Below are 19,239 nucleotides of genomic sequence, written 5' to 3' on the forward strand. Positions count from 1 at the left end.
TCTCGTGGTGCCCTTCTCCCGCAAGTCCAGCCCGTCATCTCAACACTCAAGCCGGCTACCCACACACCACCCACCCCACTTACACGGGCAGGCTTCCTCCACCGCACTATCTATACATAGTTCAAGGCACCGCAGGCACCGCGGCGACTCAGAAACTGGAGATGGCTACCAACGGCACCAACGGGACAAACGGTTCCAAGGCCAACCGCTTCCTCATCTGGGGAGGCGAGGGCTGGGTTGCTGGCCACCTCAAGGACATCCTCGAGAAGCAGGGCAAGGATGTGCACACCACCGTCGTCCGCAACCAAAACCGCGAGGAGGTCCTGCAGGAGCTCGACCGGGTCAAGCCGACCCATGTGCTCAACGCCGCCGGCTGCACGGGTCGTCCCAATGTCGACTGGTGCGAGGACCACAAGGAGGAGACGATGCGATCCAACGTCATTGGCACTCTCAACCTGACCGACTGCTGTTATCTCAAGGGCATCCACTGCACCGTCTTCGCAACCGGCTGCATCTACCAGTACGACGAGAAGCACCCCTGGGACGGCCCCGGCTACACCGAGACCGACCCGGCCAACTTCGCCGGCAGCTTCTACTCTGAGACCAAAGCACACGTGGAAGAGGTGAGTTGAGTCGCAAGCAACGTCACCATACACCTCCAGCACCTCACCCGCCACCCGCCCCCCCAGGTGCGAGCCAAGGATGATATGACGGGTCCCGCTGGCTGGCTGGCTCGCTGACTCGTGCGCGAAGGTCATGAAGTACTACACCAACTGCCTCATTCTGCGGTTGCGTATGCCGGTCTCTGACGACCTTCACCCTCGCAATTTCGTCACCAAGATCGCCAAGTATGACCGCGTCGTCGACATCCCCAACAGCAACACTATCTTGCACGATCTGCTGCCCGCATCGATTCTTCTGGCCGAGCATGGCGACACGGGCATCTACAATTTCACCAACCCTGGCGCCATCTCGCACAACGAGGTTCTCACGCTATTCCGGGACATTGTCAGGCCGGGTTACACGTGGAAAAACTTCACCCTGGAGGAGCAGGCCAAGGTCATCAAGGCCGGCCGAAGCAACTGCAAGCTGGACCACACCAAGCTCATTAGCAAGCTCAAGGAGTACGGGTACGAGGTGCCTGAGATCCACGACGCGTACAGGCAGTGTTTCGAGAGGATGAAGGCTGCAGGTGGCCAGTAGGGCGCGACGCAACACGGCCCTGGTCGAGATGAAGTGCCTGTCCCCGGGAAATTGTGAGAGGTGGGACGGGGTTATAGATGTTCCTTCTCCACATATTCCTGCGAAAGGACCTATCTGCAGAACGCTAGACATGCAATGACACACGGTGTCTTCCTTCAACTGCTGCGAGCGACTGTCTTGGGTCCCAGGCGCTGCGTTCTCACAGAACCCGAGTGAATGTTTGAGTTGGCGACGGGTTGTCGTCAGCAATCCGATTTCTGTGACGCATCACGGTGAGCTGCTACGTGCCAGTGCCGGCATGTCTCGGGGCTGCGCAGGCAGGAAGAAACCTCTCGACGCCCATGACAGGGCCCCAGTGGCGGGGCCTACGTGGCTGTACATCTTCTCTGCAGTCTCGTACTGTGTAAACAGACAAGCACACCGAGAGGAGGCTCATCCATGTAGACGGTGAAATGAGAACAATCTGGATTCAAGTATCTCGTGAGTGCCCTCAGTGGGCATGCAGAAGTGCAATGTGCCTGACTCGCAGGTGAGCTAGGTACAAAGCAGAAAATGTACTTTGGTACTGCAGCCCGAGTCCGGGAGGCCATGAACGCGTGGACGGCTGTTGCTGACCGTTGTGTTTAGTAGGTAGTATTCGCACGCATTTTTGCATCGTGGGAGAGGGTGGCTTTTGATGGAGACCAGGCCACGTAGGGAGGATCCTTGGAAGGTTCTCGCTTGGTCTTGGCAGCACCAGAGCCATATCCTGATGCACGCTACAAAACCTAGGTGCTGGGTAAGCATGTGCCATGCGAGTTCGGGCAGGGGCCGGGCCTGGCAGTCTACTCGGAAGGTGGTCAAGTCAAATAGCTCAAGCTGTCTGGCTGTTCAGGCTGTCACTGCAGGCTGTGTCGCGCCAGACCTCGCTCAGCCCTGCAGTGACTGGATCTTGGAGGCGTGGCGTGGGGCAGGCCGCAACCTTGCAAGTCTAGATCCGGCCCCTAAGGTAAATTCACACCCAAGCCGCGTCGGGCGGGTGCCTCACTTCCTCTGCTGAAATCCCAGATTTCGCACCCAGCAGCCCAGACCCGACCAGACGAACCCTTAGACACCTCACCTAGATACCCAGGCACTGTGCTGCCGCACCGGCTTCTGGCGTTATCCTTTTGATCTTTTGCGCCCTGATTTGACTACAGCTTTGAGCAACCCCGAGCACCATGGTTGTCGATACGTCATACTACGATGCGCTCGGCGTGAAGCCGACGGCGACGGACCTGGAGATCAAGAAGGCCTATCGCAAGATGGCCATGGTCCACCACCCAGGCATGTGCCAGCCACTGCCCGCAGCGCTTGTCGTTGTCGTCTTGTGCTTCCCTATGACACCACGCCTGCTAATCCTCGCTTTGCCTCGCAGACAAGAACCCCGACGACCCCTCCGCCCACGAGAAATTTCAGGCCATAGGCGAGGCTTACCAGGTCCTGTCCGACTCGGACCTGCGAAAGGCCTACGACAAGTTTGGAAAAGACCATGCCAAACCGCAGGAGGGTTTTGCCGACCCCGCCGAGTTCTTCACCAGCATCTTCGGCGGCGATGCATTCGTGGACTGGATCGGCGAGATCGGCCTGATGAAAGATCTTACCACCACCATGGACATCACTGGCATGACCGAAGAGGAGGAAGCAGCAGCAGCCGCCGCCGCCGCCGCCGCCGAGGACGACCCCGAATTCCCCGGGACCTCAGAGGCCACCAAGGAGAGCATGAAGACCACAGCAAACGTCGATGGCATGGGCGAGAAGCATGCATCCCCTCCGACTGCCAAGGTGGAACAGGACGCTACCGCTGGGGAAAAGCCTGCGACAACGAGCGACAAACCCGCAGTGTCACCCGGCCTATCGCCTTCCGGCACTGCTCCCTCCCGCACCTCATCTCCCGCGCCCGGCAGCGGCACCTCGACCCCGAATAAGTACAAGATCCCGATTCGGCCCGCGATCATGGACCGCCCCTCGGACGACACCACCGTGACCTCGGATGCCCAGGGCGACTCGTCGCTGCACAAGAAGGACAAGGACAAGAAGAAGGCCGGCCTGACCAAGGAGCAACGGGAGAAGCTGGCCGAGTACGAGAGAGAAAGGACACGCGTGCGCCAGGAGCGCGTGGATATGTTGGCCAAGAAGCTGCTGGACCGCATATCAGTGTGGACAGAGACAGACAAGGGTGCCGACGTGACAAGGGCATTCCAGGAGAAGATACGGCTGGAAGTGGAGAACCTCAAGATGGAATCGTTCGGCCTGGACATCCTACACGCCATCGGCCAGACGTACCTAGCCAAGGGCACAAACCTGCTCAAGTCGCAGAAGCTGTTCGGGATCGGCGGCTTCTTTGGGCGGATGAAGGACAAGGGGACCATCGTGAAGGAGACATGGAATACCATCTCGAGCGCTATTGACGCACAGCAGACGATGGAGGAGATGGCACGCATGGAGGAGAAGGGCGGCGAGGAGTGGAGCGACGAGAGGAAGATGGAGTACGAGAGACGGGTCACGGGCAAGATCCTGAATGCGGCGTGGCGGGGAAGCAAGTTTGAGATCCAGAGCGTGCTGCGCGAGGTTTGCGATGCCGTGTTGAACGACAAGAAGATTCCGTTGGCAAAGAGGCTGGAGCGAGCGCAGGCCATGGTCATCATTGGCGAGATTTGCGCCAAGGTAAGTCTCACTCGCCCCGCTACTTGTCCGCCGGGCGCGAGCCATACTGACTGACAACCCCACACAGGCTCAGCGATCGCCCGAAGAAGAAGGTGACTTCATGGCCTTTGAGCAGCTCGTAGCAGAGGCCACGATTAAGAAGGAGAAGGAGAAGGAAAGAGAAGAGCGCAAGAAGAAGCACAAACACCACCCGCACTCGGAAAGCCCCACCGGCGAGGCTCCGGCCACTGCATAGAGCGGGCTTCGCGATTTCGCGATGGTCCCAGTAGGCTGGGGCTTCTACGGGCAGTTGCAGGGCCACAAGTTGTACCCAGTCAAGGCAAGGGATACTAGCCCCATTCTCTTCACTTCCCAAGGTGCCAGATCACCCGACCCTGAACATTACTTGCACGAGGCGAGATGTGCGCCACCAGGCCAGTTTAATGATGTGTGGCGGGCGGAAATGTACGGCGCGGTTTTAGAGTAAAGACAAGCAAGCCTATTTATTTTATTCGAACGGTGGACAGTGAGGAAGAATGGGTTGTATTGATGTGCAGAGGAGGAGAAACTCCCCACTCTGGTTGCTAAGAAAATGGCTCCTTAAAAACACCCCTCTCTAACCCCGAAACGCTCCTTCCGCACCACAACAGACAAACCGATGCAAAGCAAAAGCCAATGTGCACAAAGCCACTTCTGTTAGATCAAATATAGTAAAGGCATATTCATGGCTTTCTTAGCATGAGTCTCGACTGCCCTCTCACGCGATTCCTTGGCGCAAACCCCTTCTCCCCGCCGTCTTCTACAAGGTAACCGGCTCCCGAAGGAGAAAAACAAAGTCAATGAAAGGGCGGATGAGATAAAAGACGAAGAATAATCACCAATAGTTGGCGGTCATTATCCGAGGTTTACCTTATGAGGGTGCACGTGACAGCGTGGGATTGAGTGTCCCCACTTTGGGTGAGCAGCTGAATCCGGGGAATCTGTCGCGGTTTGTGACGCGACATCCCGATGCCTGTGACGTTTCCCTTGGAAATCCGACTACAAAGATTGGGAACAAACCCAGGCAGCAGCAGCAGACCGATGCTCGTCCTACTCAAGTCCCAGCCCATTTACCTCTGCCGGCCCGTCTTCGCAGTCAGATGGTGGTTTTTTTTTTCTTCTCTCTCTTTCTTTTGTCGGCAGCTGACATGTTGTCTGAATGTTAATTGATTCTGGAGGATAGCACGCGGCCCCAATCCTCTTCCCACGCCCACTGCAACGAACCACCCCACCGCGGAGTGCCGTCGGCATCCTACCACCATGTGGATTCTTGAGAGCGATGGCGACGTTTTCCAAGGTTTGTAGACCACTCGGCAGCATGTCCGTCATGGCTAAACCTCTGTAGGTCGAAGGCTTTGGCTTTCCCCAGGAAAGCGCTACCTGTTCGGCCGAACTTCTCAGGATGGCGAGGGTACTCATATGATCCATGCCTTGTTTCTTCAGCCAGCTTTCTGACATCTCTATCAGCTGGGAGTTTCGTCGTCCAAGAAAAAACCATCTCGAGAAAGCACCTGACGATTGAGGTAGCCCTGGTAGCCGAGGGCGATGGTGTATGTACCCGAGCCAGCCCTAGGCTTGAGCGTCATTTTGGCCCTGAATTCACATTCTTGTAGACCAACCCTCAGAAGCGATCGCTCGTCACCGTCGAGGATCTGAAGACAAAAATAGGTACTTTGGTCAACGGGAAGCAGATCAAGGGCGAGCGATTCAACCTCATCAAGGATGCAAACGAGATTAAGCTCGGCCATTATCGAGAAACCTTCCGGTGAGCCACCTGCAACACTGGTCGATCGAAACTGTCTGCCTGACGTAATCTCCAAGCATAACGTGGCACCCGGTCGTTCTCAGCTTTTCGTTTAGTAAAACGGAGCTGGAAACAGACCCGTGGGCTGTCGTCCGCCAGAAAATCGAGCCTTTCGATGTCAAGTACATCGCGGAGTATGACCATATCAACACCACACACGTCGTCAGCAAGAGGCGCAACACGTCCAAGGTGCTACAGGCGCTCATTACTGGCAAGTATATCGTGGTTGAGGGATTCATGGAGGCCATCATCGAAGCAGCCACGCCGAGGGCTGGAGATGTGGACAGTGTCCAGCTCAGTGCGTTGGAAATGGACTTCGATGCGAACTGGCCCGAGGCTATGCGATACCTGCCGCCAAAGGCCGATGCCCCGGGCGCTGACCGACTGGATGACTTCTTTGCGCCTGATGAGAGACGACGGAACATTTTCGACGGTTACACTTTCGTCTTCTACGAAAGAAAGCGCTTCGAAGAGTTGCACCCTGCCATTACGAGTGGCAAAGGAAAAGCTCTCCTAAGTGAAGTGGTACCGGGCCTCACGAGTACCGACGAGTTCATACGTTATGTCAAAGGGATTGCTGGAGAGAAAGGCCTGGGAGAGTTCGAGGATGGCAGTGAAGGCAAGGGCGTTGTAGTAGTGCGCTATACGCCCCCGCCCGACCATGAGAAAGCGGAGTGGTATCTGAGCTTCTACAATCAGGTCGCGCTGCGGCTGGATCATCGTCCGGTCGAGCCGAGAGACTTCCTCCCTGCCATCCTCGATGTTGATCCGAGCCAACTGAGACGGCCGTTGGAGTTCGATTCGACCCAGCCGGAGCAAGGTAAGTATGCACTGTGCCTGATAAACTCGCAGATGTCTGACCAGCCTTTTATGTCAGCCGGGCAATTTCCAAATCAGGCCGCCAACAGCGAAAACAATAATTTACCAATGGACGTTGACGAAGCCAGGGAGGGAGTCGCCATCGAGGACTCGCCGCCGCAACCACCCAAAACGCGCAGGCGAGACCGCCGTGCTCCCAAGAGTAGATTCAAGGGCTTCGACACTGGAATAGACGAAGACGAGGAGGAGCTCGATCCTGCGTCCCGACTCAGCGTAGCTACAGAGACATCCCAGGGAATGTTCATGACGCAGCCGGCAGAAGTATCCGCTGTCGCAACCCTGTCGCAGCGCAAGCGGCCGTTTTCAGAACCCGATCGCGACATCATGGAAGACGTCGCACCCACGGCTGCAGCCATCAAGCGTCGCCGCCTCGAGGCTGCCGAAGCAAACACCCCACCAAAGGACCAAACGCCCCCGCCGGAGCAAGATGAGGCGCCTGAGCCTCAGCCTCAACAACAGAGGGGCAGTGGCCGAGGCAAGGCAGCAGCCGGCGGAAGGAAAGGCAACAAGAATGTCCGTCAAGACGAGGATATTCTCGATCTTGCTATCCAGTATCGGGAGGAGGAGGAAGCGAACGCGCAGGCGGAGCGCGAACGCCTGGCACGGGAGTTGCGGGACGGTGACATCGACTACGAAGCGATACGGCGGCTAACGCTCGTGGAACCCATGAACATTCGGCGGCCGCAGGAACACCGAACACGGGAGCAGGATATCCAGGAGGGGCGGTGGGACCCACGATGGAACGGGCGGAAGAATTTCAAGAAGTTCCGCAAACAGGGCGAGACTGCTGGAAGACCGCAGCAGAGGGTGATAATGTCGCTCAAGCCAGCTCGAGTAAGAGTGCACGGCATTGGTAACGACTACTGGCTTGAGGATGGAGGCGCACAAGGCCGCAGGAGCAAGGGTACGAGCCAGGCGGCGAACAGCCAGGACGAGGCTGGGCCTAGACCGACAGTGGGGCGTAGCCAGCGGCCAACAAGCAGAGCAAAGGAGAGAGACAGCTATGCCATTGGGAGTGATGACAGCGGTAACAGTGAGGCTGACGCTGGCAACGATAACAGTTCGCTGCCCGACGTCATGGAGATGGACGCTGACCGTGAGCCTGCGAGGAGCAAGAAGGGCAAGGCAGCTACGAGACAGAGCCAGGCGGCAGCGCGGAAGACGCGGAACGAAACGCAAGCCCTGCCGTCGAAGTCGCAGAAGAGGAGTGCTGTGGGCTTGCCCGCGGCGGAGAAGCCAGCCAAGAGGCGGGCGGTACGTTCAGCGAGGGCAACGGCGGAGGAGAGCGATGAAGAGGACGATGAAAGCGATGATGGGCTGAACTTCAGATTTGGCAGGCGCAGGTGAGGACAGAGCATCTCGCCGCGTTGCAGAAAAGTGGCACATGGCTGGTTGAGGCCCGAAAGGATTTGGGAGGCGGGGGGGGGGGTGCTTGAAGTGCAACTGGTTTACCTTCTATTCTTTTTTACCCATGAACTTGCTGCGGTTTTGGTCATGTTGCCTTCCGAGTTGGTTCTTTGGGTTGTTGTCGGGGGGTATCTATTGCCGCCGTGTAGCGGTCTGTCTAGCTATAGCTGGCATCTTCGCATTCAAACCGAGAAACTATCTGGCAACGTGGGAGAACCACCGGTGGTACTCGAAACCCCGATGTAGAAGAAGAACAGGAAGAAATAACTCTTTTGTGGATACAACGGCGGCGGTCGGGGCGGGCTAGTCCATCTCCTCCATTGCCTTTCCCACACGGTGCTCGACTTCATGCTCGTCCACCAGCACGCCTATCAAGCAAGCACTCAGCATTGTCTCATAGTTGACCCAAGGGTGGACCTCGGCAAACATGCGGGTGCCATCACGACCTGCGCCGCGGAGCAGCTCCGCCTCACCGCCGGGGTGGAAGCCGATGTAGGGGGATATGTTGTAGACCTTGCCGGAAAAGACGGACCAGGCGTCCTTGCCCTTGCGGCCGGTCATCTGGCGAAGCTGCGAGGGCGTGACACGGAGGTATGGGGTGGAGGGAGGCAGGCCGCGCAGGTCAGATGTCGGGGATTGGGCCAGACGGGCCCAGTCCATCGGGGAGTGGCCTGGTGTCAGGTGCACCTGCCTGGAGGGCTTGGTGGGTATCGAGGAATGTGTGGGCGGCGGCGCGAGGGTAGAGGTGCGGGGGGCGCGGCTGGGGATTGGGAGGGAGCGGTTCGGCGAGGGCGAGGGCGCGGGTGAGGGGCGGAGAGAAGAGCTGTTCCCCGCCGCCGGGGCGAGGGTCGGTATGCGGCGTGCTTGTGTCGTGGGGACCGGAGGAGGCGCCATGGCGGCAGGAGAAGGACCGACAGTCGATGGGGATACCGGGGCCCGGGGCCGGGGCGGGGGCGGAGGCATCAGGTCGGACGGAGTTGGCGGCTTGATTGCTGGCGGAGGAGGAGGAGAGGGGCCGGTTCCTGCTGAGGAAGTGGTGGCAGGCTGCGAGGCCGAGGCCGAGGCCGATGGTAGAGGTTCGGACAGCGAGAAGCTGGGGACGGAATGGGCGGGGTCTGTCGTGCTTGCGCTGGCCTTGGGGGTAGCTTGACCGTCGTCATGGACGTCGCCGTCAGAGTCAGCGTCAGCAGCATCGCGGAGGGGCGTGTCGTGTGTCGGTGGGTTGTCGACCCTCGCTCTCTGATGACGGAAGCTGGCGACAAGATTTGGAAGCGGCAGCCATGCTGGCGGCCGGAGGCAGAAGAGCACGACGGAGGCGACTATCAGCGAGATGCCGATGAGAGCCATCGTGGTGTCTCTTCCTGTGCGTGTATGTATTTGCTGTTGGGTATGGCGCGGACTAGGTAACAAGTGTGGTTGTGCGTCGACACAGGTAACTACACAGGTACCTAGTAGATTACCTAGTCGATTGGGTACCGCGATCCGAGGGAGCCCCACTACGCGTATCAAGGGTCCCTTGGGATGGCAGAATGGGATTAAAACAAGGCGGTATGGGTCAGGGGTTACGGCAGCGGGAAGCGTATGCATTTGGTGCCTCCTTTCTGACAGGGTGAACACTGTGTGAGACACGACCACGTGTGCGGTTGCCAACACAGTGCGCACGCTAATAACGGCACCTGCAACAAAACATTGACATTTGCTGCAGGCGAGGAGCCACTCAAAGCGCTGGCGGCAACAGGGCTTGTTTACATGTTTACGTACCCAGGTATACAGCACAGTACATGGCATCTGCAATACATGATATAGACCCCTTGCAGCAGACGCATTCTACACAGCACGTTGACATGATGATATGCCTGGGCTATTTGCTTATTAACCAGCTCAATCCGCCCGTGGTTCCTGGGCGAGGGGGGTTCGGGGGTTGGAGGCCGGGAGCTGGGGCGACGGCAGGAACTTAGCCTGGCCTTTATTGTGGTGGGGCTGCATTTCGGCTCTGGACAGTCACGTCCACCACGTCCACACATGCCGCATGGGAGTCTCTCTCTCCCTCCCAATCAACCCAATTAGCATCTTCCCCACAACAAACAGCCCTCGACCCCATCGCCAATCTCAGGACCAGAACACCATCGCGACCACTCCTGCAGCAACAAGATCAACAACACCAATCCCTCTCTCGGCAGCATCCCATCACTCACCCTCACTCAAGCCCGTCACGCCCCACGCCACACTCGCACTCTGACAGCCCAGCCTCGCCTTGCTCCAATCCCGTGCGACGCCGACGCCGACGCCAACGCCAACGCCAACGCCGATACCGAAACCGACACCCACATCGACCTCGACCTCCGACTTCGACGCCGGCATCGACTTCGACATCTGCATCCGCAATCACAGCCTGCACCTGCACCCGCACCTGCACCCGCGCCTGCACCCGCACCCGCCTCGACCCGCATTTCCCTCTCCTTCTCGGCACGGACTGACTGCACTGGGAGCCCTCGCTGCCCCTAAACGCCCTTCACCGACCTCTGCCACCACCACCCTCCAGCTCCTCCTGAAGTCGAGCCTCAGCCTTGTCCCCTACGCGGACTCCCTCCCCTTTCACCCGACAAGATGCTACCAACACGATGAGGAATTTACACACCTCCCGAACCTCCTCTTCCAAAGAGCCCGCCTCTTCCTCCGGCAGGATGCCCTACGACCGCTCCTCCACCGCCGCGCCCTCAACCTCAGCCTCGGCCTCAACCACGTCCTCACGCCACCCTCCACCCCTCCACCCCCCTTCCCTCGCAAAACGCCTGCCCGTCACCCCGAAGCTCGCCGGCAAACCCGCTCCCACCTCTACCGCCTCCACCTCGGCCTCGGCCTCGCAGCGGCAGACTGTCACTCTTGCCACTCCTGTTCCTCGGAGGTCTACTCGCCCTTCCTCTGTCGTCAGCCATGCCAGCCATGCCAGCCATGCTACAACTACCGCCCTTCAGAACAACGCTACTCCAAGGTCTGGCTCCCGCCAGAGCCGCGTCACAAGTGCCAATGCGTCCCCATCCCCGGCAGACGCCGCAGCCGCCGATCACTGGGAGACGCGGTCAGGCTTGGGCATCTCCGGCACTGCCCTCGACTCCGATGCTGGCACTGGTGCTCTGCAGAGGAGTGAGACGGCTCCCACCCCGCGCGAATCAAAGTTCTTCTATGCCAGCGATGCCTCCAGGACCGCCCAAGCCGCTGCTCCTGGCCCCAGGCCAGCACTACCGCAAAAGGGCCCGACCTTCTTTTACGCCAACGGCAACAATCTGCCTCCAAAACCTAGTCCTCCCACCTCGGTCCCGTCCGCGCCCTTCTCGCCGCCTCTCGCCTCTTCGACACCAGACTCCTTGGCCAGCAAGTTCATGTACGCCAATGGTTCTCCCGACCTACAGCCCAGCTTGATGAAGTCCGGGTCTGGCTCTGCCCACTCGGCCAACTCAAGAATGACCTCCAGCAAGCACGGTGCTGGGTCCCAGTCACCAGCTCCGTCGTCACAGAGGATGCCATCGCCGGCCAAGGCCACAGGCTACCCGCCACCTCCACCTCAGCCTCAGTCCCAGTCCCAGTACCAGTCCCAGCCCTCGGCCGGCCCTTCGATAGCTGAGAGGCGCAGTATGATCACGTCTGCACCTCAGCTAGGCCCGGTCCAACTCCAACGATTTGAGGCGTGTCAGCGCGGAGGCCGCTCCCAGGAGGGCGCCTGGGCACTCGCGCTCAGGAAGCCTGGTGGCAGAAGCTCCACCGGCGCCACGCGCCGTGGCTTCGAGTACGCCCGCCAGCTCGCCCTTGCCATCGCCCCTGACCTTTTCAAACCCGGCTATTTCTATGGCATCCGTGCTCGAGGCCGCCGATGAGCTGGCCGGCAGCCAGGATGAAAGTGACTCCGTGGTATCTGGCCTGGCTAGCCCAAAGTCGGCCAGTGGAAATGACCCACTCAACGAGCTGGTTGCCAACGCTAGGAGGGAGCGGAAAGTGCAAGACCTGCAGATAACGAATGCGTCCCTGGAAGCCATCAACCGGACTCTAGAGCGGCAGTTGCGGAAACAGACCAACGAGCTGCGGCGGTACAAGCGGCTGACAAGGGCCGGTCGGCTCTCGTCTGCCAACACTGCCGCCTCGTCCCGCATCCCCTCGACTTCCACCGCCAGTGAGGCCCCAGAAGGCCCCTTGAACAACCTCGGCCTGACAGACCTGAACCAGGACTCTGGGACGGAGCCCGACGACGAATCCACGGGCGAGTCCGAGTTGTCAGAGTCAGACTCTGCAGGATCTGCGCAGATGAGCCCTAGCACCATCGCGATGAGGGACGCCCAGCAAAGGAAGCGCGACGAGAAGCGCCTCCAAGTCGACCTCTCGAAGCATCAACAGCTTCTTGTCGATAGCCAGAAGATGAACCAAAGCCTGAAAAGATGTCTCGGATGGACCGAAGAGCTCATCAGGGAAGGGAAGAGGGCCCTGGACTATCAGGTCAGGGTCAGCGAGTTTGACGTCGACGGTCGTGCAGTGCCTGAGGAAAGTAACCAGCCGTATATCTACGACGGGGCGCAACTATGGGACCACGCTTCCGAGCAGCGTCGTGCCAGCAGTGACAGCGAGTATGGCCAGTCAGACGGTGATGCCGACCGGGACCCTGAGGAGACCATGAAGCTGCGCATAGAACGATTGCGGCCAGCAGAACAGGAGACTGGTGCGAAGAGCACCCAGGACAGAGATAGCGGTATAGTACTGTCAGGCGATGGAAGTTGACGGTGACTGGGAGAGGAGTAACGGGGTGAGATGGGGAATGTGTTTGTGCTTTTGCGCGTGATATTTTCCCCATTCCTTTTCTTCATTGATTATGCTCAACAGATGACACATCACCACTCATGGCCATCGCCTATTTCCTTACGTCTATGGGACAGGTTGCTCGTTCGTCGCGTCTGCTTTGTTCGATCCGGGAGTGGAGTTTTATACTTGGCGTTTTGGGATTCAGGAAGGGGCAAAATGGACCTGGGCCGGGTTCGGGCGTTCTGCCCCCTTTCTCTTTACACTACACCCTTATTGGGATTCTCCTTTTTTGTGGTTAAATTTGCTCAATTGGTCACCTTGCCACCATTTTCTTTTGTCTATGTCCTGTACCATCACAGATACCCCAACGCATCACACGGATTTGGAGAGAAGTAGAGGATCAGTGGAGGTGAAAGCCACTGCGGCTTTGTTGATACCCAACCCCAGCACAATAAAGATGAACAAGATGGGGCTTACTGCGTCACACTGGATGGTAGATTTGATATAGGAAGGACAAGGGAGATGGGGAGTACTGAGAGTGGATCCAACCGAGAGTCCGGGGATGGGACACCCCAGCGCCTGGGCCGTGTACAAATATGCTCACTAGTCCTGTATCAACAGAATATCACCCATTCTCAGAGTTCCTGTGTGAGACGGGGGAGGGTCGTGTGTCTTGCTGGTTGCCTGCTATCGAAGCATGTCGTGTGCGGTATGGAGCATGAGTAGGGGTCAGACGGTGATAAACTGTACTGGTCTTCATACGTACATTAGCGGACTGCCCATCCCCCCCCCCCCCTTTTCGTCTTCCCACCCAGGCCCTTATTATCGCCTCTCACCACCCAGGCACAGCTTTCCCCACCCTCATCGAGGCCGCTCTACATCTTACAACCTCTGAACTCCTTTACACACGCTCTAGTCAGTCTCTAATCAGCGTGTGCCGGTCTTACACAACTGACATATTCACAATCTTGCTATTCCCAGTTGGTCGTCAGCGTGATTATGAAATGGCCAGCCACTGCCAGCCCACCCTGACGAGAGAGCTCGCTGAGCAGGCCGAGTTCAGCCTCTCCAACAAGATGGATCTGCGGCACTGTGCTGAGCCGATGAAGGCAAGCTGTGGGGTGGACTGCTCTGTCCACCGACGCGGGCTGCTGGCTGGTCGACTTATGTCGGCAGGCAGGCAAGCAAGCCCGAGACCCTAACAATCTCCCAGACGTGTCCCATCAATCCCTAACAACTTCGAACTCGATACGCCTACCGATCAGCTAGCTCTTCGGCAATGACACCTTCGGTGGTTGCACACTGTCTCCTGAGGCCACCGAGGGCCCGTATTGTGAACTTGTTGCCAGCTGATGACATTGTGTCCTCGTTGACTGATCTCGAGTGCGTTTTGCAGATATCAGTGATGGGTTCGTCCCCCAGACTCTTCTGGGAGGACCAGCCGGGTGTGCCACCGTATCTCGACATTCAAAACTGCAGCGTGTCAATTGGGGGTGGCTTTGTCGAGGTCCGGAGTACGTCTAGCGAGCTGCCCCTTGCATTGACACGCCCTCTGGGTACAGGTGCGCTCCAGAGGTCCGTTCTGCAGAGATACGAGGGGGTAACAAGAAAAGGGCCCGATGACACAGTTCCGGCAGGTAGGCACCTGTGAGACTGGGGTGGTGAGCATGACCCAAAGCATCTGGAATCCGTCCCGTCTTGCGTGTGCTGTGCTGGATTCGGGTTTGAACAGTGGGTTCCAACCCAAAGGCTCTTGCAGTATGGTCCAGTGGATAAAACCTTCCTCCGGTGCCTCCATGTCACGAACAGCCACGGCGTTGTCGACCTCAAGCACACTGTTTCATGGCTATTACAGGGGCCTCGACAGCCTTGGAACCAAATCCACGTCGTGGCCCATGCCATTACCCCGTATCTCGATAAAAGCACGGTCTATGACAGCATTATCAGCCGCGACGGTGAGGTCTTCTTCGATCAGGGTTCCATTCACTTGGTCGGATTACATGTACCTTGTACGGCGAACACTGAGACTCTAACACCAATTGGAGCGGACTTGTTCCTTGCTTAGTGGGCTGAGGGCGGCGGTAGTCAATTTATGGAGCAGATGTGGCTAGATGGGTTCGCCATTTTGCGGTGGATCACCCTGGGTATCAACCATAGCAATATACCCGAGATATATTTTTCGACGACCATGACTGTAGAGGCCGAGCAACAGCTTCAGGGAGGCTATAGGGACGAAAGACAAAGGCCTGACTATTCCCTACATGTGTTCTCATTTCGGGCTAATTTTTGAACGAGGAAGGTTCCTCTCCACCGATACAGGAGCCAGCACCAGCCAGGCTGGAAAAAGGAACGGCGAGGTTCTCATACGTGTTTGGTCCATACTGCTGATCCGACGCTCCTGGACTTGGTCTACATCACTTTGCACACCTCCTGGTCCCCCTCAAAACCCCACCAGCGTCCAGACGCCAAGTCAGATACCCGCAATTGGCCATGTCCTTCGGGCCCGGCCTTTTCAATAGCCGGAGGCTACTCACTCAGTGCCTCATCGTACCTCCGTCCCACGCCCGACGTCGGGCCCAAGTGTTCCAGTGGCGTCTGGTGCTTAGAGGTGACGTACGCGCCTCGACCAAGCCTGGCTCAAGTTCCAGATTCATTCTCAACCCATTCGGATACCGTATTCCGCCCTGTTTGCCCCCCGTGATTCTGTCAGGGGCAACCTCGACGGCGAGAAACGGTGAACATTTCGCTACACTATCCACCCAGGTGGGCATCTAGGTGGAGTGTCTCTCCCAGCCCCTCCACCCCGAATCCAGCTGGTTGTAATAATTGCCCCTCGCTATGCTTCGAGAAGTCGTCATACAATAGCCACGGCGCCCAGACACGCAGTTGGGCAAGTCTGGATGGTATTGCGGCCGAGTCAAATATTGAGCACGGCAATAGATCTGCTTGCCGTCCGAGGATCGTGGGCAGGGACAGTCACATAGCACGTACGGCTGATCAGGTGGCGACCAGACAGATCCGTGAATTGCTGGAGCCATGAACAACATAGAAAATTTGCCACCAAGCCCGTTTAGCTCATCGGTAGAGCGCATCACTAGTAACACGCATGGCGATGATGAGGTGACTGGTTCGATTCCAGTAATGGGCAGTCCTGTTTGCGGGAGTGGTTGAGAAACTAGGTTTTACCCCCCTTTGGTTCCAGAGGGAGGCAAGTACATTTATTTTATTGCAACACTGATTTGAATATGACAACCTGAATCCGGTGATTATTAGATAGAATGTCATGCTCGTGCCGGTGTTTTATCAACATGAGGTTCTGGACATCAGAGCTGGCTAGTGTGATGTTCTACAATAATGGATTCGTAGTTCATGTAACGCACTATGGGCAAGGCTTAATCCGAGTTAACGTTCTCTCGCCATCACATTGAGACGAGGCTTCCTTTTAGACAAACTGTCTGACTTTGCCTGTCTCTACCTCATAGACCCAGCCCGTAATGGCCACGTCCTTGGGGACAGCTGACTGTCTCCTGAGGAACTCAATGTCCTCGTTGACGGCATCATCCAGACTTGTGAAGGGTAAGAAGTCCAGCGTTGCGATCTCAGCGGCGGCAGCGGCGCCGAGCCTCTCGGCAACAAGACCATGCGCATCCTCATTAGCAAACGTCAACATGCCGCATCCGGTGTGCTTGACCAGGATGATTTCTCGGGTGCCAAGCAACTGCTGTGAGATGATGATGCTTCGTAGCGCCTCCTTCCCACTGCCGCCGGCGTTACGAACAACGTGGGCGTCGCCCAGGGAGATGCCAAACGCCGAGACGGGGTCGATGCGAGCGTCCATGCAGGTCACTGTGGGAGCTGTCAACTACATGCCAAGCGAGTGAGTGTGGGTGGATGGGCTCAGGCTTGCCGACTAGATATTTCTTGGCCGGTGGCAAGGCGAGATGGCCCTGCGTGAACGCGTCGGCATAGGCTGCATTCTGCTCCTTGAGGTTCTGGACATTTGGGGTAGCCATTGCGATGGCTGGCCGTTGGGTTCGTAGTGGATCGGAGACAATTGGGAATGGGCTGTGTTTGTCGAGTGTCGAAAGGCCGCGACGACGTTGCTGTCGACTTCCGGATACCTAGCCCGCCTTGTTTTATGTGACTGACTTTAGATATACTGCTGCCGGAGCTGAAACCAAGTGGAGCGGCGATCGCTGGCAAGGATGACACCACTGCAGCCACAATCGTCGTGCCCTGGGCCCAATCTGGGGTCGCGTCACCTGCCGGCTGCCCTCTCGGTGGGAGAGAGCTATTAGCGGCTTGGGTGAGACCGGATTCGCATTCTCTGGTGGGAAGACTACCTAGTAGTGCCCGACCTATCCGCCTCGAGGTGAGGCGCACCCGGCAGACGCTGCGACGGCCTGGGTGCCTGCCATAACCGAGCGAGTGTACGACCTAGACAACCCGCTCACGTCTTCTGGGCAAGACTCCAAGCTCTTCTGGTGACATTCGGTCGCCACTTGCACGACTGGGGATGGGTATGCCTCCTCTTCGCCATGACCGCAATGTGTGCGCCAGTGCCAGAGTCTCCGTTCCCGACCGGACGCAAGCATCACTGACCCATCTGCACGGCCGTCGAAGTACAGACTCGCCGCAAGCCCGACCTCGGCGCCGAGCAACGCTTCACCCTACAATGACAAAGAGAGCGAACTAAGTAGCGTGTGCAGAGCGTCTGTAGCACCAGTGCCGGCCGCTCATGATGCGCAGCCGCTCCCATTGCTGCCGTTATGATCCAAGGACGACGAGGAAAAAAATACCTAGAGGCGCAATTCACCCGTGTGGCACCATGTGACAGAGCCGTGCTGCACGGCCGGCATGGCGAGTCGCCGTTCACGTTGCGTGGTGAGAGGGCGTGGTCCCGTCTCACCAGCGTGGCTTGCCGGGGCGAGGAAGATTGGGGGAGGATGCCTAGTTGTTTGTGCCTATCCAACCAAGGGACGCAGGTAAGCCTGCCAAGGCACATACCTAGGTAGAACAGCAAGGTCGGAGAGGAAGTCATGGGGGCAAGATTCCGAGATATTGTCCAAGCAGGCAGGGAACCCGCGTTGCCAGTGAGACGCAGGCTGTCCCATCCAGTATGGATTGCCGGATGGGCGTCTTATAGTTGAGCATCACTTCGCTTGATGGGTTAGGCCAAACAGCGGGGGCTGACACCCTGGGGGACATGGTGCAGTTCCATTGGGCTCCATAATGATGGTAGACGTGGACCATAGTGCGGTTGGGAGTAAAACGATATGCGGCCGACAGGCTGACAGGACGGGGCATCACGACAGCACGGCAACATGGCCGTCGCAGCCGCGTAATTCCAGTCACAGCCGGAGTGGTGCCGCCGCCGCCGGGCTCTTTTAGCCGCCAGGGCGTGGGTCATGAATGATGGACGGCCCCAGGTGTTGGGTCCGGGGGATGCGACTTGATGCTGGGGCGCCAAACGTAGATCCAGGCTGAGGCCGCAGGCGGGGCAAGGATGAGGACGATCGCATTTATAAGACGAGATTGCAGCGTAGTAGCGCAGCAGGTGTGTAGGCTGCAGTAGACCAAGCAGGTGCCGTTATGGTCTGCCCTTGATGCATGATGGTCTGGAAGGGAGGTGTTGCAGAACAAGCTTCATCAGGGGGACAGCCACATGGGCGGAGCAAGGAAGGGCCCAGCCCAGCGACGCCCGCACGGGGGTGGGCAGATGGGAGCTGGCAGATGAATCAGAGAGAGACGCCGTCCGTCGTTGTTGCTGGCTGTGTGTGATAGAAATAGAGCATCGGGGAGCAGCACGGCCTGCTTTGCCTGCCTTGAGCCTCGTTACGCAATTGCTCGGGGCGGGTGGTATGAGAGTAAAAGATGGGGGACTCAACAGGAGCGATCAGTGTTGTTCTCTTTCTCGCCCATTCACCCCCCCCCCCGGGGCCCCACCTCCCCTCCATCCCTTGCCTTTCTAGAAAAGAAAGAAAGAAGGAGAAGGGAACCAAAAAAGGGGGACAGCTCTTCCCTGTCGCTCCCCCAGCTCCGCTCTACCGTGGCTTCGGAAACGAGGAACAGTGGTATGCTGGCTGGGATGGTGCTGGAACAGGCGGTGGATTTATTGCGCCGGAAAGCATGGGGGTGGTGGATGGTGCAGGTGACATTGTCGCGCATACGCGAGTGGCAGGGTACTATGTATGGTACGACTTGTCGAGAGGGACTAGAGCGAAAAGGACAGCAGCAAATGGCATGTCAGACCGTTCGTCCGGGACGCGAGAGCTAGGGCGGCCTGATGGGCGTACCCCCAGATTCCCCGGCTCCCCCTCTCGCCTCCTCTCCTGGCACAGCCTGGGCGTGCTTGGGATGGGTCGATGGCTGATGGCTGATGGTAAGACGGCCATGTACAGCACCTGTACCTGTCCGCGTACCTGTACCTGCCGAACGGCCGTTACCCCAACACGAGC

The 19,239-nt window shown here is 58.1% G+C and overlaps 7 protein-coding genes and 1 non-coding gene across 8 annotated transcripts; 5 read left to right on the forward strand and 3 right to left on the reverse strand.

Moving 5' to 3' along the window:
- Positions 1 to 161: 161 nt before the first annotated feature.
- Positions 162 to 1,203, forward strand: INS49_002034 (uncharacterized protein; the record flags this gene model as incomplete). The annotated part of the gene is made up of 2 exons (XM_043162853.1): positions 162 to 623; positions 763 to 1,203. 2 exons carry the CDS (start codon positions 162 to 164, stop codon positions 1,201 to 1,203), a joined length of 903 nt encoding a protein of 300 aa, XP_043031359.1.
- Positions 1,204 to 2,402: 1,199 nt separating this feature from the next.
- Positions 2,403 to 4,123, forward strand: INS49_002035 (uncharacterized protein; the record flags this gene model as incomplete). Its single annotated transcript, XM_043162854.1, has 3 exons — positions 2,403 to 2,537; positions 2,605 to 3,888; positions 3,956 to 4,123. 3 exons carry the CDS (start codon positions 2,403 to 2,405, stop codon positions 4,121 to 4,123), a joined length of 1,587 nt encoding a protein of 528 aa, XP_043031360.1.
- Positions 4,124 to 5,166: 1,043 nt separating this feature from the next.
- On the forward strand, positions 5,167 to 7,936 carry INS49_002036 (uncharacterized protein; the record flags this gene model as incomplete). The annotated part of the gene is made up of 5 exons (XM_043162855.1): positions 5,167 to 5,203; positions 5,434 to 5,456; positions 5,520 to 5,671; positions 5,755 to 6,530; positions 6,588 to 7,936. The coding sequence occupies 5 exons, from the start codon at positions 5,167 to 5,169 to the stop codon at positions 7,934 to 7,936; spliced, it is 2,337 nt and encodes a 778-aa protein (XP_043031361.1).
- A 363-nt stretch (positions 7,937 to 8,299) lies between these two features.
- On the reverse strand, positions 8,300 to 9,343 carry INS49_002037 (uncharacterized protein; the record flags this gene model as incomplete). Its single annotated transcript, XM_043162856.1, has 1 exon — positions 8,300 to 9,343. One exon carries the CDS (start codon positions 9,341 to 9,343, stop codon positions 8,300 to 8,302), a length of 1,044 nt encoding a protein of 347 aa, XP_043031362.1.
- Positions 9,344 to 10,105: 762 nt separating this feature from the next.
- On the reverse strand, positions 10,106 to 10,369 carry INS49_002038 (uncharacterized protein; the record flags this gene model as incomplete). The annotated part of the gene is made up of 2 exons (XM_043162857.1): positions 10,106 to 10,134; positions 10,192 to 10,369. 2 exons carry the CDS (start codon positions 10,367 to 10,369, stop codon positions 10,106 to 10,108), a joined length of 207 nt encoding a protein of 68 aa, XP_043031363.1.
- A 248-nt stretch (positions 10,370 to 10,617) lies between these two features.
- Positions 10,618 to 12,760, forward strand: INS49_002039 (uncharacterized protein; the record flags this gene model as incomplete). The annotated part of the gene is made up of 2 exons (XM_043162858.1): positions 10,618 to 11,780; positions 11,920 to 12,760. 2 exons carry the CDS (start codon positions 10,618 to 10,620, stop codon positions 12,758 to 12,760), a joined length of 2,004 nt encoding a protein of 667 aa, XP_043031364.1.
- A 3,085-nt stretch (positions 12,761 to 15,845) lies between these two features.
- Positions 15,846 to 15,929, forward strand: INS49_002040. The gene has a single exon. It is a non-coding gene; the product is annotated as a tRNA-Thr (tRNA).
- Positions 15,930 to 16,223: 294 nt separating this feature from the next.
- INS49_002041 (uncharacterized protein) lies at positions 16,224 to 16,794 on the reverse strand (the record flags this gene model as incomplete). The annotated part of the gene is made up of 2 exons (XM_043162859.1): positions 16,224 to 16,643; positions 16,693 to 16,794. The coding sequence occupies 2 exons, from the start codon at positions 16,792 to 16,794 to the stop codon at positions 16,224 to 16,226; spliced, it is 522 nt and encodes a 173-aa protein (XP_043031365.1).
- Between the last annotated feature and the right edge of the window lie 2,445 nt (positions 16,795 to 19,239).

The sequence above is a fragment of the Diaporthe citri genome (genome assembly GCF_014595645.1).
Source record: "Diaporthe citri strain NFHF-8-4 chromosome Unknown scaffold_1, whole genome shotgun sequence".
Classification (NCBI taxonomy): Eukaryota; Fungi; Ascomycota; class Sordariomycetes; order Diaporthales; family Diaporthaceae; genus Diaporthe; species Diaporthe citri.